Below are 26,207 nucleotides of genomic sequence, written 5' to 3'. Positions count from 1 at the left end.
CTCCTCCTTGCTCCTAACAATCCTTACACCTCAAGTGTTCAAATCCACCTTTTCTGTGGGCAAATGATGTCAGCAAATCAGTAACAGGCAATGCTACTTTCAACTGGTAACAATAACATTAGAAGGGACAAGGCTGTGGGAAACCAAATCTTGGCTGCAGCAATGCAGTTGGTCTGATTTGCATTAAATGGAGGGAAAAAACAGATCTGTAAGCTCTAAAAATCCCTTAAGATTAGAAACTAAAAACTTTTCACTGGTATGAAAAGCTCAAACTTGGACATTTAGGTGCAGGACAAACCAGCTACACCAAACTAAAGCAATATGTAACTCTGTGATAAGAGATGATGAACCTCACCAGAAAATGTTGCAGAAAGGGGCTCCTAGGACAGTTGGAATAAAGAAAGCTTAGATTGCTTCACCCAGCAAAACAAGGTTGAGAAGGGGACATGTGCTCTCTAAAGTACACAAAGGTTACACACAGCAAGAGCTGTTTCTGTCAAAAGAGAAGGAACTAGCTGTGAGCAACTTCAGGACCAATTTTGACTCTGAAAGTCTTCTTATTGGGATATCTTAAATTACTTCAGTTTCCTTTCAAGCCAGACCTGCACAAATAAGTGGATTCATGTCCTACACCTTTCCTTGGATGATTTCCACCAAATTCCACTGTGTTTAAAATGCTTTATGGATTATGTCTACAGACACTACCACATAAGCCTCAATTCTGGGTGAAATTGTCACCTAAAAGCAAGCAGCTCAACTGAAGCCTTTGGCCTGGCTGCTAACAAGCACATAAGAGTCCCATCGTGCTATGCAGAACAAGTAAAAAGTTCACCCCACACTTGCACTTTTATCTCCCACAACAAATATTTGAACAGTGATAATCTGTTCAGCATGTACAAAACTGTAAGAAATGTCTCTTCAGGGAGCAAAAGTTTCTGAGTTGATAAGAAGTAGAGGCCATGAAGCACAGCTGCTGTCTCCAATGATTGTAGGGAATCCTCACCACAAATGCCCTCTGGAAAGTGCCTCAACAAGCTTCCACATCCAACATTCTGCTATTAGACACCCCTGAGGAGGGCAAGAAATCTTTCAGGTATTCTGAGTGGGTTAACTTTCCATTTCAAGTATCTTCCAGAGGTTAAAAAACAAATGGAATTTTTTAAGGTCCTATTTCTCTCCTTGTAACACCAGAAAAAGATAAACAGAAACGTGCCCTTGGTCTTTGCTTACTGGCCATGGGAGGCTGCCAAACAAGTACAATCTGTGTGTTTAGCCTTGGCAGAAACAGGGCATTACTCACTCTGGATGTATCTACAGCAGCCATCAAAACCCCTCCCATTCGCAGCGCAGCAGAAGGTTAAAGCCCAAACCACTTCCTTGTGCTAAGAGGAAAGGACACCGGCGAGGAGAGAACGACCATCTGGTACCTGCAGAGCTGTGGTCTGAATGGGAGCGGTGAGTGCCGTCAGTGCTGGGTTCTGTACTGCAGCCATAACAGGATTACCATCTGTTTTCAGGGTTGTCAGCACAAGGGAGTCCGTTTTTATGATCTGAGGTTGGACCAAAACCTAGGTTGAAAAGAGGAAGGTGAAGGGGAGATGGAGGGATACATTTCCTGCCTGAGCTCAGCAGCGAGAGGAAAGCGATGACAGAACTGTAACTTAGTATCTCGGGGGATGGCAAAGGTGTTTCTTTCACCCGGTGCCTTGCATCACCTGGATGGGTTTTGTTGGCCCCTGATACAAACTCTGACCATGGGATGGTTTGGACAGTGCTGCAGGGAGGAGAGCAGGGAATCACCAGGGCTTTAGTTTTCAAATCAGTCACCAGATGTAAACAAGTATGTAAAAAAACCACAGAAGAGAGGATGGAAAAGCTCCCCTTCCCCTCTCCAATTACACCTGTAGTTAGCTCTCCACACTATCAGGTTTGAGTCCAACACATCTAGGACAGCCTGCCCTGGCAAGTACCTGTAGTAACTTCCTTCCCTCAAGTTCACTGAAAGCAATCTGTACCATGAATATCAAGCAGATCAAACCAGCTGTAAGTTCTGTTGCCATAACACAGCTTGCTCTTGTTTTGCTGAATACCTCAAGAGCTCTCAAGTACAGAGAGCACTACAGATGGCACAGTACAACTGAACCACAGCAACCTTGCCCCCACTGAGTCTCCTAGCAGTAAACTTTTTCATCTAATACAAAGACACAAAATAACTTTTTCACTCTTGTGTGTGTTTTAAAACAAAATCACAGGACATTGTAGCAGCAAAAAGATCAAAGAAGCCATGGCAGGAGAATCAGAAGGAAACATTCCAGTATCAGCCAGCCCATGTAAGCCATGGTGTTGATGGTGGACTTGCAAAGTAGGCAAGGAAAGTTTCCAATCTGTTTGGGCTGCACCACGTTACAAAAAGTACTTCAGACCCAGTTTACTGATGCAGCTGCTTGAGTGAAAACAGCTTCTGAACAGTGCCCACTACCTGATGTCACATCACAGCTCACAACAGGGACCCTCCTGCATGAGGTAAAATGCTTCTAGAACATGGGCTGGCTAGAATTACCTTGCACACAAAAGGCATCCTAGCCAGGATGCCCAGCCCTACAAGCTTCACCACCTCCACCATGGCAAGCCAGGAGACCAAACCAGCAAAAGCCATTTCTTCTTCTGCTGGATCCCTGCATCACTCCACATTTATACTTACTGGAACTTGCTGGACCTGTGGGGCAGCAACTGTCTGGACTGTGGCTGGTGTTAAGGTCTGGATGGTACCGTTGGCAGCCTGCGTTAGCACTCGCTGGGCCTGCACGGTCTGCACTTGCTGCTGGATGGTAACTGGTTGAACCTGGGAGGATGTCACCAAGCTCTGGACTTGAGGCTGGAGAACTGAAAATCAGAAGGGATATTCAGGAATAGCCCAGAGACACAGGTCTCCATTCTGGAGCCTGCAAATTCTCCTAGCTTCACTCCTATTCTTCCCAGAGCTTTTTGGTAGGCAGCGTTCACCTAACATATCCCACATGGTGGGAAGCTTCCAACTCTGTTAGTGCCTCCTGCAAGAGGACACAGCACCTAGAATAAAAGCCTTTGAAGAGACACAGAGGAGCAGCTAAGAGAAAATAAAGCAAAACACCTTTGTTCTGATAGCACAGGACTCGTTTCAGTGACATTACACAATTCACCCAACCAGTGCTTGCCCACTCCTGCTGATCTTGGGGGGCTCTAAGGTCCTATTTATCCTGTAAAGGACCAACACCTACTGAAAAGAATCAAGACAACTCACATCCAGTCATCCTTAAATGTCCCTGCAAGTGTCTCTGCTCAGTGCAAGTACTGCACTCAAGAGCTTGGTAGTTAAAAATGTGCTTTCATTCCAGAGTGCCACATGGGACACACTGGAGCTTCAGGACTGGATCTGCCTACTGGACCCATCAGTGGGAGGACAAGGTTGCCAACAACCATTTTTAGACATACTATCCTCAAGCCTCCCAAGAGGCCAGAAGAGGACAGCAGCAAGAAGACAACTCTGAGGAGGTCACACAGAATGACTTAAGATCTCACTTATGATCATTTCTCATGCTGCCCTAACTCCAAAGCCATGTAGGCAGGAGAAGGTACACCTCACAGGCAGCACTGAAACAAAAGGATTGTCAGGCTTGTGGCCAATAGCACTTCTGGACACCAAAGACTGTTTCACTGTGAGTGCAGCAGGCACATCTGTATCTTGAGCACTGGAGGTACACCAGGCAGTCTGAACCCCTTCAAATGCTACCTTGGAAGCTTGTGGCTGCATTCTGGTAGATCACTGGCTGCTGGATAATCCTGGTCTGAGGTGCGGAGCTGAACGTTGGTGCAATCATCACGGCCTGCTGCTGGAGCTGAGGCTGAGGCTGGAGTGGGGGCCGGGGCTGTAGGAGAGGGGCTGACCGTGGAGGGGCTGGAGGTGTTGCCTGTGTTGCTTTGACTGGTAGAGTCTGGAGCTGGGGGGAGGCAGGGGCTGGTGGGAAGGGCTGGAGCTGCGCCTGGCTGTACGACCGTTGCGGCTCCAGGGTCCCGCTGCTGCTGCTGTTGCTGCCACTGCTGCCATTGCCCTGGAAGGTGCCACACAAGTGATCTGAAAACAGATCTGGGAAGTCCCCTGCCTGGTTACTGACAAACTGCAGCATCTCTGTAAAAGAGAAGAAATTACATTTAATGCTGTTTTACTGCCCACATACTTTTGACATCTGCCATTACGTCAGAACTTGAACAACAGGCAGAAAGGAGCTCTGGGCCCTCCAAAACCTCCAGAGAACATATCACACAAACATGAGATCTGCAGAGAGAAACCAAGAGGTGGGCAGCAGAAGGGCACTGCTGCCACTGCTCATGGGGAAAGACAGAACTCTCCTGCAACACCTTTCCCAGACTACAGGATCTGACCATAGAACTTAAAGCTGTCTCCAATGCATCTAAAACATCTGAGTCTTGTTCCATCATTGCTCCAGTCCAATCCTTGCAAAAGGAAGAAACCAAGCACCTCAGCAGCTCCTGCACTCACTGGTCTCCCACCCAACATCTAGGCTGCTTCCCTCCCTCCTGCCCCACCAAGTATCGGAACAATTAAGAAACAGGGCAAGAATTCATCTTAACTTTTTTTTTCCACTTTCAGGCATACCAGAAACTAGGCAAAAACCCACTAAAGAAAGCAACATTTTACAGAACTGTAGGCAGGAGAAATCTATGCATGTGTTTAAACCACCAGAATAAACTTCTCTGGTTTTGGTGAGGTGGTTTTGCCTATTTATACCCCACCTGCAATCACTGCACAGCAGTTTCTCTTCATCCCACCTTCTCCAGGATTGTATCAGCCCACATCAAGAGGCTCCTACCACAATGACACAGCTCTCCCCCACAAGAGGGAAAAATTTCCCAACCAAGAGATCATTCTTCAGAAGTGAAGGTTCCTCTTCCCTCTGTCTAAGCCAATTTAATCCAACTGGGCACCTTAAGCCACCTGAATGCTTCCCTTGATCTGCAAGTGGGTGGTGGCATGAGGAGTCACATCCCAGCCCGGGATCTGCCCATGCTGTGCTGGCACTTTCACAGCTTGCTGAAAGTCCCTTCTTTTCCCTTCTCTGCAAAGTAAGAAAAAAAAGGGAGGGGACTCACAAACATAACAGAGGGTTTATAACCAAATCATAAACTTGGGTTTAGAAAACAGAAAATAGATTTCTGATCTAGAGGGAAAATGTGGCAAAGCGCTCCTGAGACCAGGAGCTTTCTCACCTACAAGCCCAAGGGATATTGCTGCTGTAGTTTATGAAGGTGGTTCAAAGCAGCAAACTTTTCACCATATGCTTCTCTGGGAATAGGCCCAGCAATAAAAGGGCTATTGATTTCCTTCTCCAAAGTGCCACTCACATGGTATCCAATTAATTGGTCTGACATTCCTGAGGCAGAGCAAAAGGATCATCCTCCAAGTTTCTTGCTCCCTCAACAAATGTCTCATCAGACTTCCATATTTCTGTACCATTACTCTTCCCTTCTGACAGCAAGCCCTCCAAATCCTTCCACACATTCAAGCACTGCTTATGACTGCAGCTCTTAAGAATTCAAGTCTGTTGGATGGAGGAGCCTGGGACACATATCCTCCTGATCTGTTTATAGCCTAGCACTAAGTGGGGATGTGCAGCTCCCCCAGCGCTGAGCAACAGCCATCCTCAGGGACCATTTGGACCCAACCTTTGTCTCTGTTTTTAACACCACAAATGAAAGATCTATCTTACTTTTTTTTATGCAGGGGCTCTGTAAACTTTCACAAACTGTCACCAGAGCAAGGAGGGCTGAGTAACACTTCTGCATAGCATCCAGATGGATATTAAATTGCTTTTTGCCCTCCAACTTGACTGCAACTAAGACCATCCCAAATAACCTCCAACAGCATAACCCTGATAATCCCAACGACATCCTTCTCAAACATTTGGTGGTAACTGCTACTTCAGCATCAGACAGCACTGCTGCAAGGGAGGAATAAACACAAATTGGATGAGGCTTGCTCTGCAAGACTAAATTCCATGTAAGAGCCAAATTTCAAGTACTGTGGTTTTCATTTACAGAACATTGTGCTCAGTACAGCAGATTTAATATCTTAGTAAAAAAAAAAACTACTCTTGCTCTCACAAGTTAGATCACATCTTTATCCCTGACTAAATGCAAAGAGTCTAAATCACAGAATATTAAGGGTTGGAAGGGACCTCCAGAGATCACCCAGTCCAACCCTCCTGCCAAAGCAGCATCACCTAGGGCAGGCCACACAGGTGGGCTTTGAAAGTCACCAAAGAAGGAGACTGCACAACCTCTCTGGGCAGCCTGTTCCTGTGCTCCATCACCCTCCCTGTACATGGGATCAAACCCCACCTTTCAAAGTGCCCAAGAGCTTTCCTAAGAAGCCACACATGGGAAATCAAAACAGCAACATCCAAAATCCAAATCTCTACCTTGCAAACCACCTTTGCCTACACAGAGAACAGAGTGCCTGCACTGACTGTTAGAAAGCTCGGGTGCTTTTGGAGGACAGCTCTCTGTGACAAGCCCATCCTTGCAAGATCACCCACACCCTCTGTGCTGCAGAGGTCTTGGCCCCTAACACAGGGTGAGATGTTACTGCACAAAACTATCCTGGTCCAGCCCAAGGCTAAAAAATGTCAACAAGGCGTTACGAAACTGAGCCCACCAAGGACGTCTGCTGCTTTCATTAGCTCAGCACCCAAATACGGGGCAGTAAGGTAAGGGTAAGAGCTGCCTTTCCCACGAGGTGGCTCAGCTCTCCTCCATGCTCCTTCCTGGGCATAGTGCTTTGAGAAACTCAAAGTGGTGGAGATCCCAGCCTCGACACAAACAACCCCTCTGTCCTGAACTCAGAGGTGATTTGCACTCACAACTGGCTCAGGCCTCACTCTCCAGCACTATCCTGCCAGCAGAAAGCTGCCCACAGCTGGCAAAGAAGCTTGTGCTGGGGGGCAGAGACAATGCTAGATGCCTTCAGCTCAGCACCAGGATCCCCCAGACCTGGAGCACATCCCCAATGAGCACCAACATCTCAGAATAATCAGTGTATCCACCAGACTGACCAACATCATTCCTCCTCCACCACAGAAAACGAAAAGCCATGCAGCAGGTGGTGCAGGTCCCTTAGCCTGAACAGGAAAGGTACACAGAGACTGGCCAGCAAGACACTTAAAAACCAAATCAAAACCCCTGCAGAATTTCAACCCCTGAAAAGAACCCACGTCAGGAGCACACAGGAAAAAAAGGCAGCCTTGTCATAGACTTCCCCACCCCTCCCAGGAAAATCCGCCCGGGGAGCCAGGGAGGAAGGTGAAGCTTTCTCCTAGGTTACTCATTGCTCTGAATCACACCTCCCCGGGCACGCCACAGTTCAGAGCCGGCTCTGGGTTCACTGGAGTTTGTCTCCATTTCCCTACAGATCCTGAGAAGTGGTGCCTGAACAGGAGCAAACACCACACTCAATTCACACCGGCAACTTTGTGAGCAGTAACTAAGCCCTTTCCATCCTTGTAAGGGATATTCTTCTCTTACATATGATAAAGGAAAATAACAAGTGTAAATTTGCCCCTAAAAATACTCTGCAAATCGATTACATTTATAAACGTAAATGTTCTGAACTTCGTTTTATCCCCCAGCTGATAAACAAGGATGCTTCACGCATCACCCCTCCCTCCCCCCCCCCCCCCCCAGCAAAGCTGAGCTCTGCGATTAAGGCCGAGCAGGGCAGGGGAGCTGAGCTAAATCTCCATCTCCACCCTAGAGAAAAGCTCAGAGAAATCAGCCCTTAAAACGAGTTTTCAGGAGCTGTTTGGGAAACACAACAATAAGGAATCATATTCAGGCGTTTCGTTTTGCTGCCTTTTGGCAGAAAACAGGGATTTTCCTATTGGACTGAGCTCTGCTGTTAAGGTGGTCAAGTTTTAGGATGACAGCGGGTGGAGGAAAGGAAAATTTCAGCAGTTACACCTGCTCTGATAGAGGCGGGCAGAGAAGCACGGCCTCCTCGCATGGGCACTACTTAAGACACATCTAAGGCCATCATCTCCCATTGACTTCAAGAGCCACGAGGTAACACGAGGGGAACCCGGGGGAGCACCGTTTGCCCCGCGGCTCTGGGGCAAGAAAAGCACGGCAAGACCACTGCCTTCTTCACGACTCGCCCCGCGCCGGCAGCGACAGCGAGTGGGACAGATCAGGGATGCGGGGGTTCAGATCTCCGGACCCCCAACGCATATTCCTGTAGCGACCACCGCCACTCTTCCCTCGCCGTGGGTCAGCCCCGCGCACGTCACCCAAAAGGGCTGCCCAGGTCCTCCCCTCGGCGGGGAGACATGCGTGGCCCTCGCCACGGCAAGACGCGCCCCACACCACCGCTCCGCGCCTTCACCCACCTAGGAGGGGGGGATTCCCCGCTCCCCCCACCTACATGCGCTGGAAACCCGACCCGCGTGGGACGCGCACTACACACACGCAGAGCCGACCCGCTGCAGCCACCCTGCGCTCCCACTCCCCACGCAGGGATGGGTGACACCCCACGCAGCAGCAGCCCGGAACCACGCCACCCACGCACCCCACCCCCCGGGCAGCACCGGCAGCCCCAGATCCACGGGGAGGCCATGAGAAACCCCCCGTTGAGGCAGCCCACGAGCGCCACCCCCACCCCTCCTTCCGCGGCGCCCACCGTCGATGTCGCCGAGGGTGAGCTCGTCGCCCAGCTCTGTTAGGGTCTCCATGTTCTCCGCGCCCAGCTCGCCGCCCTCCATCGCGCAGGAGCCAGCCGTGGTCGGTCGCACCGGCGCATGAAACCCCACCGCCGCCCCGGGCGCTCAGGCGGAGGCTGCCGGCGAGCGCCGCCGACCCCGCGCCATCTTGGGCCGCCCCGGCCCGGCCCGGCCCCGCCCCCACCTGCCCGCCGCCAGGGCCGCGGGGCGCGCGCGCCCCCCGCGGTTTGTTGTCAATGAGACCAGGTCGCCGCCGGCCAATCGGCGACCGCGGCGAAGCGTGGTGTGATGGCGCGTCAGCGATCAGCAGCTGTCATTAGCATGCCTCGCCCCGCCTCCTCATCTGAATATTCATTACGTGGGCGTGTCCGACGGGGCCGCTGCGCAGCGCAGTGCCGAGCTCTACGGACACGCGTGGGAGAAGGGAGGGCGCTGCCGGCTCCTCCCGCCCACAGAGACACTCGTCACGGCCAGAGCTGGCACCGCGCGGCCCCCAGCCCAGCTGAAGCGGGGAACGGCTAGGAGGCACGTGGCAGTGAACGTTGGGGGAAGGGGGTTGGCCCCTTGTTTGCAGCTCCCCACGGACCTTCACTACACCAGACCCCACGCCAGCTCCCACCAGGCATAGGAGCAAGAGCCAGACTTCTTTTATTAAAAAAAAAATAAATAATAAAGTCAATTTTATTCAAGAAAAACAAAACACACCCATCAATCAGCACCTCCCCCCGCCGGCTGGACCTGGCTCTGCAGTTAAATGTTCAGGACATGTCCCCTTTCCCAAAGGCCTCGGTGCCCCCAGCCTGGCACACAGCACCTCTGTGTGGGGATGGTTCTTCTGCATGACCCTCATCAGCAATCACAAGAACAGGAGGGTCCTGGGGACAACTGCTCCCGCTGCAGCCCAGATGCTCCAACAAAGGGTTACAGCCCCCTGACTGGCTCCCTCCCTCCTGTCCCCATGTGCCTTTAGCTGTCTGTCCTGAGAAAGGAATTTGGGGAACTAAATTAGAGAGCATCAGCCCCCCGGCAGAGGGATGGGTGGCAGGATGGTGTGACCAGAGCACAGGGCTGGCACACAGGGCTTCAGGCTGGGTCCCCAGCACCTTCAGCATCAGCGGTGCCTGCACTACAGGCACACATTGGCTGTAATGAGGGGCAAGAGCTCAAATCCCTCATTCTCAAATATTCACCACACTTGCAGGGATGCCCTATGGTACCCACCCAGGAGGGCAGTATGTCATCAGGCAGGGAAATGGCACCATTTTGCCTTTTCAACTATGGCTGACCAGTGAACTGCAGGTTGCTTGGTAAAACAACTGCTGGGAAGAGGGGAGAACTGGTCTGGCAGAGGTAGCAGCTGGGCAGAGACCAGGTATAACTGGGTTGAGGGGGTGGGGGTGGGCAATCAGATCATCAGCTCAAAAAAAAAAAGAAAATAAACGACCAAATTTGAGAGAAGCAGCATTGCTCATGAGGCTGTTTGGCATGATGCACTCCACCTGCGATGGAGGAGGCACATTCAGCACGGGGCGCCCTGTGCTGTGGAGGGCTCTCCGGGCTCCCCATGGGGTTCAGCCATAGCATGTCCCCTTCACCCTACCTCCCCATGGGTGGCAGAACCCAAACCAGCCCAGGGGACAGCCCTGCTGCCTTCCCCTCTGTGCTTTGGCTCTGGGCAAGGGGCACACCCCTTCAGCTCCCCCAGTCCCGTAGGGGCAACCTACCAGCACTGCAAGGTGGCCCCCACCAAACGAAAGGGAAAGGCAACAAAACAAAACCCACGGCACGAACGGAAAGGGGATCACCACTCGGCACGGGCCCGCGGGCGCCGGGAGGCAGGGAGCTGCTCCGTGTCACGGTGGCGCCACCCCGGCCGCGAGGCGCCAGCCCCCGCAGGCTACAGCTCCGACTGCGAGCGGGAGATGCGCGGCCCCTTGCGGATCTCCTTCCGTTTCTCCTCCTTCTTTCGCCGCTTCTCCTCCTCCCGCAGCGCCTTCTGGAAGGTGTCAGCACTGGGGAAGAACTGCAGTGACAGCACGGGGGTCAGCATGGGGAAGCTCCCACAGCCTCTCAGAGGCACAACCCCTCCAAACCCACCACAGCCAACCCACAAACCCCATGGTGTCAGGGGCTTGAGGCTGAATGCAGCACGAGATGAATGGGGTCTCAACATTCTCATGTGGCAGGTGGCCACAGGAGGGGGGAGATGGCACCAGGTGCCCAAAGCTGACCTCAGCCCAACCAAGGAACTCAACATGAATGTTACAGCCATGCTTCCTTCATGCTGGCATCTTTGGCTGTTCACCACCAGACTACACCTTCCCTTCCCCAGCCAGCTGCCTAGTGCTGTGACAGGGATGGGGAAGCCCATGGGGTGAGCTGATGGTGCTGCTGTCTTACCTCAGAGTGGTCTGTTTTAAAGGGATTGCGGTAATCAGGTGACTTCTCACTGATTCCCAGCTCCTGAGCCATCTGTGGAGCAAAGCAGAGACCACGTCGGGAAGCAGCGTCTCCCACCCACACCCACCTCTGTGACCAGGGCCCCCTCCTCCCAACCAGCCCCCTCCACACTCTTCCCTCATCCCAAGGATAACCTTCAGACATGGGTGTACCCTCCCCCTGCCCTCCTTTTACCGCCCAAAACCTCTTGTCCCCAGCCCCAGCAGCAGAGCGAGGATGCAGTGGGAGGACCAAGAGCCGTACCAGCCCCAGGACTTGGGAGTGGGGTCCCTGCTCAAACACGCCTGTCAGGTTGCAGAAGCTGATGCCCCAGCGGATGAGGCTGTTCCAGTTGGAGTTGCGGTCGAAGTAGTGGTGGACGATCTTGGGGAAGCGCAGGACGACGTCCCCGAAGAAGGCAGTGTTCTCCACCACGTGGGAGTACGCTGTGGGGACAGACACCAGCCCCATCACACACTGCCCCATCCCTCTGACACCTACAGCCCCACCAGGAAGCAGCAAAGCTGAGGGCAAACAGGCTCCCCAGCACCAACCGATCAGAGGTAGCAATAGGATTCCCCCACAGACAGGAACCCGTCTAGGTCTGGATGCAGAGGGGTTTCATACCCAACCACCCAGTCCCAGGAGGAACCTCAGCAATGCACCAGGGCACTAGATGAGGGAGGTGGGTTAGGACCAGAGAGGACCTACCATCCTTTATCTTCTCATCCTGAGGGAAAGGCCCGTCAGGAGGCACATCTGCAGCAATGAGCACGGCCCGGGAGTCCTCCAGCACCTGCCAGAGCCCTTGGTTACTGCCCTGTCCTGCCGGTCCTCCCCTGTACCACGGAGGTGCTTGCTACAGCCACCCCGCTTTGAAGCCCCATCCTCCCTTAAGGTCCTAAAGACCACCTGCCCACCCAGTTCTCTGACCCCATGGAGACCACTCAGCCCTCCCTGCTTCTTCTGCCCACTCTCCCCAAGCCTGGAGGGTGACCTGTGTTGTGGCTCACTTTGAAGAGTCCCTTGAGCATGATGTCGATGATTTTGTACTGCTGGTTGACGTCATTGAGCTCAATCAGGTTCTTCAGTGCATTCATCTGGTCCTTGCGCTTCACCTCAAACAGCTTCTTATCTGCATCGCTGTCAAGGGCACCGCTGCCATGTTCCCACCATGCTCCTATTCTCCCACTCCATCAGGCCCCTAGCACCATCCCAGTATCCCTAGTTCTCTGCAGGGTGCCTGAGGACCAGGAAGCAGTGCGTGAGCAAGGATGAAACACAGGTTTCCAGTGAGCTTCTTTGGCCATGTGCCCCAGTGGGGCACTTAACAACACTGGGCACTCATGAGGAGCCTTCCACTTGCTGGTCCCTGCTCCACCTGACAGGCTGGAAGATGAGTGTGAGCTCCCACCACCTTCCCCATGCATGTCTCCACAAGCACACGTACAAAAGTTTCTTCATACATTGCCTGCTCACTGGGGGATGCTGTTGTGTGCTAGGAAGGGCTTGCACTACCCTACCTCGTGATAAAGACCCTCTCCTATCATCCCAACTGGTGACTCCAAAGCACTGAGACACACAGGTGTGCTCTGACACCTGGCTGTCCTCACAGCTCGAATTGCAGACTGGGAGAGGTGCTTGGTGCCCACTGTCCTGGAGTAGAAAGCAAAAGTGCACCACCAAAAACCCTGTCTCAACTCCCACACTGAGCCAAGCACTTGGTTAGCAAACCCAGGAGCACAGCAAAAGCTTTTCCACTGACGAGCAACGAGGCAACTGATCAGCAATTCTGAGTCCTCTCTCTTCCACCTGCTCTGTGTCCCTTACTGTGCTCTCTGACTCCTTCCCTGCACTTGAGCTGCCTCCAGCCTCAGCAGGCACGAGCACATTCGTGGGACACAAGGGGCAGGCTGCAGAGAAGGATACAGATTTCCAGACCAGAGTCCACCCTCTGTTTCTCCAGGTCTGCAAAGCTACCCCGGGACACCAGCAGCACCAGCAGAAAGGGGCAGATGAAGAAAAAATCCATGTCAGCCGCAGCAGCCTGGAACAAAATGGACCAATAAAACCACCAACCAGCAAGGACACTTACCAAAAGAAGTCACACGAGCCTCCCAGAACCAATGGCACATCGACTTTGGCACCAAGGTCCCTGCCTGACTCTCCCTTGACCCCACAAGGGGTTTGAGGGAGGCAGTGGCCAGAGCAAGGCCATGGAGTGATGCTGTAGCTGGCCCACTCTCCCCTGCAAGGGAAGACCAGGTCTCCACCTCCTCTCTACCTGCCTCCACTGCTGGCTGGGCACTGTCTGGGCCCCCAGAGATCTGACTGAGCACTGACCCAGCAGAACAATTATGTCCTACTTCTTACCCCAAAATAACAGTCAGTTTTTTGTTCGGTTTGTGAGCTAGAGCAGCCCAGCAACTGAAGCAAGGGGGATGAAGGGAGGAGAGCCAAGCGGCTGAAGTCCACCTCCCCATCAAGCACCAGGCTTGATCACCTCATCTCTTAGGCTGCTGTATCTGGACCCACAAGCCAAGTGCAAGCTGTGGGCCCCATGCTAAAATGCAGCAGTTGGGTGACCTGGTGGTGAATCTCCCCTTGCCCCAAGTGTGTCACTCTCCAGGTGGTGCCTGAGGCTCTGCAGGGATGCAGCTGGCAAAGCTGCTCCTGCCTATGTGGGCCCCTCAGCATGCAGAAGACAGGCTAGAGGCTCCTGGGACAGCCTAGACCTCAGAAAACAGAACAGTACCTTGGCCTCCATGCAGTGGGACCCAAGGCAGCCTGCCCACAGGGACAAGGTTTCCATGGAGCCAAGCAGAAGCCACCAACAATTAGAGAAGCAGCAGCAGCAGCTCCACCAGGTGCATTTCCCAAGCTGCCTCCTGCTCCCAAGGCAAGGCAGATGTGCAAGGCCACCAGAGCTGCCCTCACCCTGCCACCCTGCTGCTCTCCTGAACCTCAGCTCCCGTGCCCAGCTGAGCCTTTCTCTGCGATGCCCTAACACTGGGACAGAAACAAATCCCTTCTACCCCAAACCCAGCTTATTTTCTTGATGGTTTTGGGTTTTTAAACAAATAAATACCATTTGTTCAACCTCAGGCCTATGAGCAAGGCACCACGGGCAGCACCAGCAGCAGATACCACTCCTGTCAAGGAGCTGAGCACCAAGGATGAGCACCAGGTGCCCTCACAGCCCCAGCACAGGCAGGGAAACAGTGTCAGACAAATAAAAGAAATACTCTGTGCTATTTCACTGTTGTGCTTTGCACCCCTGGAAGGGAATGGAATGGAGCAGAGAAACCACAACTGGTGTCACAGGGGAAGAAATGGCTGTCCCCAGCACGGGCTCAGTATCATGCCCCATGCTTTGGGTGGTGCAGAGCCAGGATGGCAGCACAAGCCTCCCACACCAAGCTCAGGGTCTTGTCCCCTCTGTCTGCTGCAGTGTAAGGCTTAAGTCATATTCCAGCCACCTTGAGGGTGGCAAAGCAGGCCAGCAAACTGAGGCTGTAAGGAGAAATTCTCTAACTGGGGCAAGCAGGTGCTGGACCCACCAGACTGCTTCACCTTGCCAAAAACCATGACCCAAAGGCCCAGGGCTTGGCTCTGTGATGGGGTGCAACCCCACCCTCTGCAGAGCCTCCCACAGCCACTTGCTCCCTCCCAGGCTTTCGAGGAGAAGGAAAAGCAGCAACTCAAAAGCACAAACTGTAACTGTCCTGGGATCTGGGGTCCTGTTTGCCTCTCATATTGGACATGGCCCTAGACACCAGGCTGGCAATCTGCTGTGCTTGTGGAGAATCCAGAGAGAGACTTCAGAGGCCACAGCTGGTGGCCTACAGACCAGGCTGAAAGGCAAAGCCGAGATACGCTGCCTCTGCCACACTGCCTACAGCAGTCCTGGCAGGCCTGGTCAAGGCAGGGGTTCCTACATCCCCTACTTTCAATACTGGGCCCAGATGGCAGGAGGATGTCCTACAGCTGCTCCAAGCTGGAGCTGCAAAAAAACCCTCTTAGCAGCAGCAATAGAGAAGCATGGCTCTCAGCTGAAGTGTTTGCTGGCCAGCTGGTTACTGCAGTAGAAAGCCCACCAGCTTGCTTGGCTGCCCTGGAGTCTTGAAACGGGGACAGGCTTTCCCAGGGACACAACAGCAGGTGCTGTGGTACAGATGGGTTTTGTTTCCAGTGAGAATGGGGTTAATGACCTTATAAATCCTCCTGCAGCAGCGCTACAGATTGTGTCAAGGGACAAGGTCAGGACTGGAGAACCATACTGTACCTGGAGCCCATCACCTCTGCGTCTCACCCCTACCCTGCTGACACTCATTCTCACATCAAAGCTACTGACCACTGTGGTCCATCAGGGCTGAAACACCCCAGTGAAAACAAAGCCAACTGTTGCCTGCACCTGTAAGGAAAGTGAGGCTGCTGGTATCACATGGCACCACCTTGGCCTTATGTTCCTTCACTGTCCTGCCCATTTTAATGGCAAAAGACATTCCTTCCTCTCCAGGCTGGACTGTGGAAGTGCAGGGATGCCAAAGCTTCTTGCAGCTGTTCCTCTATGCTTTTCCCAAAATCCCTCTCTTGTGTCTTGACACTCAGTGAGGGACAAGATGAGACACAAAGCACTGCAGAGCTGCCCCGCTCTTCCCACTCCACTCCTCGCTGAACTGATCTCTGCCAAAGCCAGCTCTGCCGAGTGCTCCCAGAGCAGCCCAGGGAGCCAGACCCTGGCCTGATGCTACAGATGGGAAGGAGTTTCCACCAGTACTCCCTGGCAGCCCCAGCCAGCTGGTTGTTTCAGCAGAAAGCCCACCAGGCTGCCTTGCTGTCTCACATTCCATAATTTAGATGTGTTTTTCTAAAGACACGACAACAGATGCTGTGTTATAGATGGTTAATACTTTCCATTAAAATGGTTTTAATGGCTTTATAAATTCTCCTGCAGGAGCCCCATCTGAACCCGCCATCCCCGGGATTTATTGGCTTACTGAGCTCACAAGGCAGAGCCATGCTGCCACACTTCGGTTGCCAGGAGGGACTTTCACAGGACCCCCCACACACACTTCCTCTCCACAGGGCACTGAAGCACAGGGGGGAAGGCATCAACAGCCAGCTTGCCTCAGGAATCAAACAAAGAATAAAAACCCCCCGACCCACAAATCCATCCCTGAGCTGCTCCTCCGTCAGTGAGACGAGGATTAATCTCTTGCCACAGACAAATCAAAGGCTTCCTAAGTGAGACACAGGCTGATCAAACTTCTGCTGGGGCACGTCGCTACAGGGCTTACAGGATCAGCCGTTTCAGTGGAACAAGGGCCGTTTACACCTGCTTACCTCCAAAGTCCCTTAACGCCCCAGTGCACAGCCTGCGCACCGCAGGGACGGCGGCCAGCCAGGGTTAGGCAGCCCTGACCGAAGCCAGCTGCTTCGGTCCCAGAAATGGATCCGTCCCAGCTCACCTCCGTGCCTCCCACCCTGCTGCAGGGAGTCAGCAGCACTCCGAAGGGCTCGGGTGGCCGTGGGCACAGGAAGATGGGGATCCACTTTCAAGCATCGCAGAAAGTAACGACAATGACACGGGGAAGGAGGCGTGGAGATCGGATTAGAGGAGACGACCCCGGCCACGCTGCGGGAAATCCAGCCACAGCCGTCTCAAGAAAACGCAGTACCCGAGGGGATGCAGAGCAACGGGACGAGACGGGACAGCCGCCTCCAGCTGCTGCCGTGTCTGCTCTGCTCCGCACACCGCACCAACACGGGGCTCCGGCAAGGGCGAGGGACCGGGAGGGAGCGCAGGCGGCGACGGCTGAGCCCTTCGGGTAAGGGCAAAGTCGTTTAACCGAAAGTCTCCAACGAGGCACCTCCGGGGCCACACTGTCCGCCCAGCTTATCGGCCACCCCGGCTGCACGGGCTCCAGGGTCCCCTTCTGGGTCTCCCTCTGACCCGTGACCCCCGAGCGGGCCCTCCCTGCTGCCCCGCCACGACCGGGCAGCCCCCACTGAGACCCCCGGGGCGAGGGGGGTTCCCGGCTCCACTGGCCCTCCCCCGGCGGCCGCTCCACCGAGCAGCACGGCGCGGCCCGGCCGGCTCCCCTCACCTGCGGGCCAGGTTCCGGTACCGAGGCCGGGATCGGCGCTGGCTCACGCCCGCCGCGCTGCCATGCCGCTGCCGCCGCCGCCGCCTCCCCGCCCCGCCGTGTCACTTCCTGAGCTCCCGCCCCGCCCCGCCACCACCCGCGCTCCCAGCTCGGCCCCGCTGGGGCTGCCCGCAGCCCCGGGGGCTGGAGGCAGCAGGGCTCTGCGCCCCGCAGGGCTGCTCCTGTTGCGGGGAGGTTTTGCCGTCCCTGCGAGGGAAGGAGCCTCGTTAATTAAAGCCCCGATGAGAAGGGGCGCTTGCAGGGTTTGAGGGCAACAGGTTAGCGGGGGGCTGGGGCTGCAGCCATCCGGCCAGCTGGAAGTCTCCTCTTCCCAGTGGGACAAACAGCACCTCTGCTGTTCCAGGGGTCCTGGCTGGAGACCCCAGCACCCTGCCATCCTAGAGGAAAGAGGCCAGCCAGCAGCACCACCAGCTGAGCACCTCTCCCACGGCACCCTGCACCCACATGTGACATCGTTGGCACCAGGCAGTTCTGTATCTTGATCAAACCCAGGAGCATCAAGCAAGCTTCCTCCCCCACGGAAAAGCAATCAAGGAGCCACTTCAGTAACTGGGCTTTATAAACTATTTTCAGCGAATCTTTTTCCAAAAGTGAGCTACAAATTACTTTGTCCATCTTCTCTCTACTCACTGGCAATAAAAGGCAGGATGGGATCTCCTGTTCCGTTCTTGCCTTGCTCCTCTGCTGCGTGCCCCCTATCTTCTGGTATCAGTCTCCAATGTGTGAGAGGGACACAGCCACGCTTCCCAGACATCTGTCATTGCCAGCATGAGCAGAAAGAGAAGGCATGGCTGAAACTCCAGCATGCTGTGGGAATTCCCACACTGGGCACACAGCTGACGGGAGGGGGGTGGGTTCATTACTCTCCCCCAAGCCATGGACACCCCACACACACACAACATGTATGAGGAACATCAGCATAGATGAACCTGAAGGATGTTCCTTTTCAACAGAACTGATGTCAAAGCTTGATTTTGACCAGAGAAATCTGCCTTACATGTTCATGACTACCCAGTTCAGGTAGCCATCACTGCTGCTCTTTGACTGTATCCAAACCCCTTCCTAACAATGAAAACCTGAAGGTTTCTTTACCAAGGCATCAAGACCTCCTGTTCTCCTATCCTCATCCCTGCACAGACAAGAAAAGGCAGTAGAGAAGAACTTCATGGGGCTGGATCATCTCCACTTGCTCAAGTTGAGCTCTGAGTGTCCCACTACAGAGCAGTAGTATCAGACTGGAGGTAAGCACCAGGACAAGATATTCCTTACAGTTAACAAACACCTAACCCTACCCCATACCCTGCACATGGCTGGTGACAGTGTCCTACAGTAGAGGAAGTCCCCACCCCAACAGGAAATCACTGCCACAGACACTCCAGTCACTGATACCTGTTTGAGACAATACCACATGATGAATAAAGGCAAAAGCAGGCAGTTGGAGAAATAAACAAATCCTGTGTCAGACTCCTGTTTCCCCAGAAATAATCTGGGAGTGGCCCCTGTTGCTATGCCTTGAGAAGAGAAGGGTTAATTTCTCATGGGACTAAAGTCTCAGGGGCTCTTGAGGGCAAGGACAAAATTTAGTAACTCCACTCAGCAGTTTTCAAATGCTTACTGTAGTCTGAAAATGCTCAAGCCATCTGTGGGTCACCACGACTTCACATCACACTGGTGCTAGTTAGCAGGAGGAAAGTGGTTAAGTGATTGTTCCTCCTCCAGGGAAATCAATACAGGGATCGTTACTGCTTTGAAGTCAGAGGCTGCCTGGCCTGCTCCCCTTTCAACAGAACACCTCCACCATATAGATCAATGCAATCAGAGCCATCTTTCATCCCAAATGTCTCCTTCTTCCCCAAATGTCTTCTCAAGTCTGAGGATGATGAAGTCTTTCATCCCCAAAGTTAGCCAAGTGTAGCAACCACTCGAGTTTTTTCATTTGTTTGCCTTCAGCTGGAACAAGGGAAGGAGCAGCAGATTAAGTATCCCTTCCACCTCTCTTACTCCTACCACTCTCACATTACTTATCAAAGGTGTCTCTGCCCAGCAAAGGATACACAATGTCCTGATGCTTCATGCACGTAGTCCTCTGTCCCAGCAGACACTCCAGCAAGGTCTGAATGGTCCCTGACTGCACTGGCTCCACCTGACAGTGACTGCTCTGAATCTGAGCAGCCAGGCAAAAAAAGAATGATTTCCAGACCAACAGGAAACTGCTGGGCTTGTTCCTTCAGACTTCCCTTCTGCTTCTCCACACAGAACAGTAAGACCTTCAAACTCTGACCGGGGGGGACATTAAGGGAGCACACAATATGATGACATGGTTTAAACAACTGCTGGCATCACTCCCTTTCTGATTTCACTGCACACCCCTGAATGCAGCTGGCCAAGCTAGCAGCTGCAGGATTTCTCTTCATCTTACTATAACCACCTCAAAAGAAGCTTATGGCTCCCCATCAAAGGCTAAGGCAAACCCCTAGAGATTCCCTTCTCATTTGCCTTGGCAGCCACTGCTTCCTTACCTGACAAAGGAAGAGGTGAAGAGCACGAGAAGTGGCCTCAGGCAGCTCTGCTAAGTTGGCTTCTGCTGCCTCCTGAAGAATCTGGCTAATTTCTTTTTGGGAAATAATATTGCTGCTCTGATATCTCAGAAACTTGAACAAAGAATGAAAGAAAAGACATGAAACAGTAGAAAGACCCACAGAGACCAAGAGTGACTCATCTCCTGCAAAGACCTCTTCTACGTAATGAGATGCTGCAGCACCTTAACCACAGGCCTGATTTTTATACCACTTCTAACAGAAACAGTGCAAATGTCTGTTTATGGTGCTCTGATTTGAAACCAGACTTATTTTGGTTTAGACTGGGAAGGAACTAAAAAGGAACTTTATATAACTTTTGAAAGAGAATTAACAAATATTCACAGCCCCATCTTGTATTTGGAGAGGGAAGGTTAAGAATTCCTTCCCTTCATCCCCTGCCATGAGGGCTTTATCTTCACTAGTACTGCTGGGCAGGACCATATTTCCTCTCTTGCTTGCAGGCCCACATACAGCAGGGCAGCAGGTTGCAGTAACTCTCTGCCCTGAAAAATCAGGTCTTTAAGGTCAGAGACAGGGAGACAGGCTGGGATGGTTAAGCAGAGCTCTGTACATCAGAGAGCTGCAGCATGGTCCCTAGCTAGTAACAGTCCTTACATGCTCTCTGTAGGTTTCTGCTCTTCTCCCCAGGGGTGCTAGATGATATAAATCAACTCTACAAACACCATAAGAACAGGATGTGCACACTAACAGCAGTTTCTGCAGGGTGTGGAAGGGAAGTTCACTTTCAAGTATCATTGTTACAGGGCACAAACACAGTGGCAGACAAAGCCCCCTAGGGCAGCCTCTGAGATTGTGTGTGCGTAAGGGGGCAAGATCCAATCACCAACCTGCATGCACTGCACCAAGACACCAGAACAAATGGACAACAGCCTGTCCTTCCCCTGCTCACCAAAGTCACCAGCCTGAGAACTTCTGGCTGCAGAAAGGACTTCTGTCCCCCACCGAGCAGCGTGAGGAGAAGGAATCTGTGCCAGGGCTGTGAAGCAACATGTAGAGCTGGGAGAGGAGGAGAAGCCAATCAAAGAGAGTTTTAAAACTGGCCAGGTGACAAGCTGCACCTGGATAAGCACAGTCTTCTGTATTGACCCCAAGGTTTCTCTTCTGGACTTCATGCTGTGAAACACTAAGTGGGCATTTTGTTCTGTTCTTACTTGGGTTGTTTTAAATGTCACTCTTTGGGGAAGAGTTCAGTCACCAGGACAAAGGCTTAAGAGCTTTTTAAAGCAGAAAATACATTTTGTCCATCTTTGTGCTGGCACAGGAAGAGAAACCTCCTGGGGTGCATGTCATAAAACACTGAGGGGATATCTTTAGCCCAGGGTTTTAAAAATAATAGCCTCTGGTTTCAATATGAGGACAAGTTTCCTGACCACAGGTTTTATTTAGCTGCAGAATACCCTTTGGGGAATAAAGGAAGGCCTATCACATGAGCTCCACAACTAAGCCTGGAGCTGCACAGTATCACAGAATTGTTAGGGTTGGAAGGGACCTCAAGGATCATGTAGTTCCAACCCCCCTGCCATGGCCAGGGACACCTCACACTAGATCAGGTTGCTCAGGGCCACCTCCAGCCTGGCCTTAAAAACCTCCAGGGATGAGGCTTCTACCACCTCCCTGGGCAACCTGTTCCAGTGTCTCACCATCCTCATAGGGAAGAACTTCTTCCTAACATCCAATCTGAATCTACCCATTTCTATTTTTGCTCCATTCCCCCTAGTCCTATCAGTACCTGACATCCTATAAAGTGAGCTTTTTAGAGAGTGGGCTTTTTAGTCTGGAGAAGAGAAGACTTAGAGGGGATTTAATAAATGTTTCTAAGTATCTGAGGGCTGGGGGTCAGGAGAGAGGGGACAGGCTCTGCTCACTTGCTCCCTGTGATAGGACAAGGAGCAATGGATGTAAGCTGCAGCACAGGAGGCTCCACCTCAACACAAGGGGGAACTTCTTTACTGTAAGGGTCACAGAGCACTGGAACAGGCTCCCCAGAGAGGTTGTGGAGTCTCCTTCTCTGGAGACTTTCAAGGCCTGTCTGGATGCATTCCTTTGTGACCTGAGCAACAGAGAGAGTGATTGCCCATTGGAATGGGCTGCCTGAGGAGGTGGTGGAGTCACCATCACTGGAGGTGTTCAGGAGGAGACTTGATGGGGTGCTTGGTTGCGTGGTTTAGTTGGTTGGGTGGTGTTGGATGACAGGTTGGACACGATGATCTTGAAGGTCTCTTCCAACCTGGTTTATTCTATTCTAGATTGTACGGTCCTGCTCTGGCAGGGGGGTTGGACTCAATGATCTCTTTGGGTCCCCCCTTCCAATCCCTGACATCCTGTGACACTGAGAGAATACTATGGGAACCAGGATTGCCGAGGGCAGCAGTGCAAACAGCCAGTGGAGAAAATGCTCTTAATAAGGAGCATGTGTGACAAACAGAAGTGAAGCTTGAGGTCATTGTCTGTGACAGCCTGAGTCTCCCACTGAACCCTAAAGTTAAGCATTATTACCTTGTGTTTATTGCATGTTAGGAGCAGAGGATGGACACCGACAAGAAGTCAGCTGAGATAGCTTCTTGTACCCTGGCACCTCACCAGAGTTTTAGAGAGGTCCCTTTCCCACTGACAGTGATGTAACCTCCCTGCTGTCACCACAGGAATTTTTAATATGGTAAAACAACACCAAAAATATTATGTAGAATTTTTTGGGGGGTTATCTTTTAGTTGGGGAAAATGAGACAGTATCAGCACTGTGCTTTGGGCCTGCTCTGCACAGCTGGAAAAAAAATCTCTGAACCAAGGAAGGGTTTTGGAAAGCTTCAAAGCAGGCAATTCCTAGAGCCCAGCCACTCTTTGCAGTGTTTTCCCATCTTTCAATCCAACATAGCCATGACCCTCATGCTGCTTGGAATAAGGAAACTCTTGTAATCACTGTTTCGAGCTTCTGCACCACAGCAGGAATTAAGGCAGCCAAAGTGAGAGGTTCAGCTGGTGCTGAAGCAGCATTTCACTAGCTTAATCCTAAATCAGGGGAACCTCCTCCCAAACATGCCACTGTTTTTTTTAAACTCAGCCTTTTAATAGCCTCTCTTCAGCTACTGGCTGTCAGTCATCTGCAATATTACATCTTTACTCAGCCCTTCCTCTTCCCCTTCTGCCTGGTGTTCCCTCGCTCAAACCCCTTCTCTCTTAGAGTTTAAATGACTGAATTGAACAGATCAGGATACAGAGAACTTCCTGTCTGCTTTAAGATCACAGCCAGCATCAGGAGGCTGACAAAAGCAGAAAGGTCAATCCTTCCCCCCAGCTCTACAATGCTGTCATATTATGTTATATTGCTAACCTGGTGTACATTAGGTCTGACATGGACTCCAGAAACTGAAGTCTTCATCCACCCCTGGAAGTTTACAATTTCCTGCTTCCCCTTCCTATGATTGCCTAACACTCTGCTCTCCCTTCCCCTCTCTGAGGGCCAAACTGTGACCAATGCTGTCTGGGTGGAAGACACATCACATTCAGTTCTTCCCTCCCTTATACTAATGGTCTAGAGGTTTGCTACAATTGGTCTGGAAGTGAAAGACTATTCCTAAACTCCTTCCATTCCAAAACCTTCCACTCTTACCATATTGAGGGGTGGGGAATGACTTTTTCCCTTCTGGAATGCATCCTGGTGTCTATCAGCAAAGTGAGGGCTCATGCCTGCAGGGGAGCTAGGCACAGTGATTCCATGCCACAAAGCACAAGATTAACTTTAGGCACACAAATCATTTTTCTTCTTGGGCATAAACTCATTAAGCATCTGCTCCAGGGTGCTGCTGGATGGAGATCAAAAAGCTCAAAGTCGCTGCAGGAGGGAAATTCAAGAGAAGAAAGAGCAGGAAGACATTACCAGCATCCTGGTGCTTCACATACAGGTATTCCACTAAGGTTTCCAGGCAGGCAACCACAGCTTGAGAGAGCAGCATCTCTTTCTGCAATACCAAGAGAGGGAGAAAAAGAAGAAAGGGGGGGAAGAAAAAGAACAGTGAAGAGCTATTGCAAGAGGAAAATTCATCAAGTGGCAGGATCTGAAGAGCATGCAGCACAGGAAAATAACACCCTTCATCTCCTTCATGGCATGCAACATGGCTGCAAATTACCTGTCACACCAAGAAGCCAGACAAAGGCATGACTACTTGTTCTGAGACTTAACAATAAATTAAGAGCCTCCAAAAATAAAGATGAGAGTCCAGCATTACTTGAGAGACTTAAATCACTGCACTACCCCTGGAGCACAACATCACTCCAACAAGTTACAGCTACACTGATGTGCTACTCCCCAAAGGCCCTTGCTGGGATTTGTTACACTTTTCCCACCTCTGTCCCTATGGGTATGGCATATCCCTGCAGAGCAGGGAAAACAGAGATCATCCTTTAGTACACAGAATTTCAGCTATGCAGTTCAGCAGCAGGCAGTACTGCATTGCTTGATTTACCTTCTTTTCACTGTGCCATGCTGCAGCAAAAGCATTATCCCTCTTCCTCATCACATGTCTGCAAGGGGTGGGAAATGCAGGCAGAAGGAAAAAGAAAGGCAGCCCTCTAGGTTCTGCCACCAGAACTAGGTGGTTTCTCCTCAGGTTACTGCATCTGCTTGAAGCCCAACACAAGTTTTATTCCCAAAGTTGTGGTTTATATACCTGCAACTGGATGTGCACCAAGAGGTTCTGCAGGCTGACAACCAGGGAGAAGACCTGCTGCATGGCAAGTGGGTACAAGGCAGCATCCTGCAGTGATGATGGCTGTGGTTGCACAGCCCCTCGGGCTGTGTTTTGGCCACGGAGCACCAGCAGAGAGGAGGAGAAGTTCTGTCTCAGGAGAGTTCTCAGGAACTGCATGATGCTCACTAGACAGGGAGTGAGTCTCTTATTAGTGTGTGTCAGTGCCTTCCCCTCTGCCCTGTGTGGTGGTGCCTGTGCAAGTACATGGGAAAGGGTGAGGAGAGAAAATCTGGGCTTAAGGGCCCGTTGGGGTTGCCCAGAAGCTGCTGGCAGCTGCAGACAGGAATGGCAGCACGAGTTCCCTTGTTCATCTCCTCACTGTGAGGCACTATCCCAGCTCACACTCAGTTCTAGATGTCACCACCAACCTCCAGGGAGCACAGCAGAACTCCAGACAGCTCCCTTCTGCCCTTTCTCACCACCAGTTATGTACTCCCAAAACCAAAAAGAGCAAAGCTTCCAGATTCCCACCAGCACCTCCACACCATCCCACTCCACAGTCACCACTTCTCCCTTGTTGCCTGTAGCAGCTGCTTTCACTCAGATCCCAGGTAACAGATTCAAAATACCTAACAGCAGGATTGGCTGCTTCTTCCTGAAGATGACAGCATTCAGTACTTCTTTTAGGTCTAGAGACAGTGTCTGGTGGACCTAGAGAATGAAATAGTGGGGAGGGGGAAATATGGTGCTGGTTTGGAGCAGGTAAAATGCTCCCTTCCATACTTACAGTCCTTAGGCAATATCCTATGATATGATCATTGATAAACTTGGAAGAAGCAACAGGGTTTCAGGAATGCAACCCTGAAGGGAGAGTCACATCATTGGGCCATCAAGTTTCACTCACCACCAGCTGCCAGCCCTGTGCAGCTTCCAAACCACAGTGCATCTCGTTTGCCTGTATGGCTCTCACTACTCCCTATAGGTCCTCTGGCACTTGACTGTCAGACTGCTGAGCACATGGAGTAGCAGGAACAGCCACCACCAAACACAGCTGTACCTCAGCCACACAGCCAGTCAGCAAGACTGAGGTGCCAGGCAGCCAAAAGCTAGCTAGCAGTGACAAGAATCTGTCCCTGCCCACTGGAGCTGGGGAGCCTGCTGAGAGCTCTGAGCTAGGACTTACAGCATGGGTGAGGGAGGCAGAGAAGGTTACAGACTTGGGAACTGAGGTAATAATAAAGTTGGGCTTGGCAGGGCAGTCTGCACTGTTTCCTGTTTCCCTCACAGAGCAGCCATCCAGCAGCAAGGGCATGAAGCCTCACAGAGCAACTCAGAAGGGTTCAGGCTCTTCAGTAAGGCAGAAAGTTGGCATGGGAGAGCAGGCATAAGGAACACAGGGCTAATTCCTTCAAACCATCTTCTAAAGAAAGAAATGTTCAACAGGAGAACTGAGAGTACCTCCTGTAAGAAGGTGGCAATGGTTAGTTGTCTATGAACTGACAAACAAAGCCTTTAACAGTCTGCCAACTATGACCCATGTTCATC

The 26,207-nt window shown here is 52.0% G+C and overlaps 2 protein-coding genes across 5 annotated transcripts in view; both read right to left on the bottom strand.

Moving 5' to 3' along the window:
• Nucleotides 1–8,938, bottom strand: part of SREBF2 (sterol regulatory element binding transcription factor 2) — a 30,954-nt gene extending 22,016 nt beyond the window's left edge. The window contains exons 1-4 of the mRNA XM_068142570.1: nucleotides 8,729–8,938; nucleotides 3,770–4,165; nucleotides 2,702–2,883; nucleotides 1,428–1,568 (exon numbers count right to left, since the gene is read on the bottom strand). Of these exons, the coding sequence (XP_067998671.1) occupies nucleotides 1,428–1,568; nucleotides 2,702–2,883; nucleotides 3,770–4,165; nucleotides 8,729–8,810 (801 nt within the window). The 5' untranslated portion in view covers nucleotides 8,811–8,938. The remainder of the gene's footprint in view (nucleotides 1–1,427; nucleotides 1,569–2,701; nucleotides 2,884–3,769; nucleotides 4,166–8,728) is intronic.
• A 461-nt stretch (nucleotides 8,939–9,399) lies between these two features.
• LOC137443142 (coiled-coil domain-containing protein 134-like) overlaps nucleotides 9,400–26,207 on the bottom strand; it is a 52,531-nt gene continuing 35,723 nt past the window's right edge. For 2 of the 4 annotated variants that reach the window (XM_068142566.1, XM_068142567.1), the window contains 11 exons: nucleotides 25,292–25,373; nucleotides 24,642–24,847; nucleotides 23,852–23,933; nucleotides 20,867–20,973; nucleotides 19,897–20,028; nucleotides 13,137–13,254; nucleotides 12,221–12,342; nucleotides 11,919–12,003; nucleotides 11,472–11,653; nucleotides 11,169–11,240; nucleotides 9,400–10,791 (listed from right to left, as the gene is read on the bottom strand). In XM_068142566.1, the coding sequence (XP_067998667.1) occupies nucleotides 10,666–10,791; nucleotides 11,169–11,240; nucleotides 11,472–11,653; nucleotides 11,919–12,003; nucleotides 12,221–12,342; nucleotides 13,137–13,254; nucleotides 19,897–20,028; nucleotides 20,867–20,973; nucleotides 23,852–23,933; nucleotides 24,642–24,847; nucleotides 25,292–25,373 (1,314 nt within the window). In that variant the 3' untranslated portion in view covers nucleotides 9,400–10,665. Of the gene's footprint in view, nucleotides 10,792–11,168; nucleotides 11,241–11,471; nucleotides 11,654–11,918; nucleotides 12,004–12,220; nucleotides 12,343–13,136; nucleotides 13,255–17,317; nucleotides 17,402–19,896; nucleotides 20,029–20,866; nucleotides 20,974–23,851; nucleotides 23,934–24,641; nucleotides 24,848–25,291; nucleotides 25,374–26,207 lie in introns of those variants that run through there. The other 2 variants (XM_068142568.1, XM_068142569.1) reach the window with 2 other exon arrangements.

This window comes from Melanerpes formicivorus, unplaced genomic scaffold (genome assembly GCF_026170545.1).
Source record: "Melanerpes formicivorus ecotype bairdi unplaced genomic scaffold, bMelFor1.0.p_v2 SCAF_8, whole genome shotgun sequence".
Lineage (NCBI taxonomy): Eukaryota > Metazoa > Chordata > Aves > Piciformes > Picidae > Melanerpes > Melanerpes formicivorus.
This window is presented reverse-complemented; position numbering and strand designations above follow the sequence as displayed.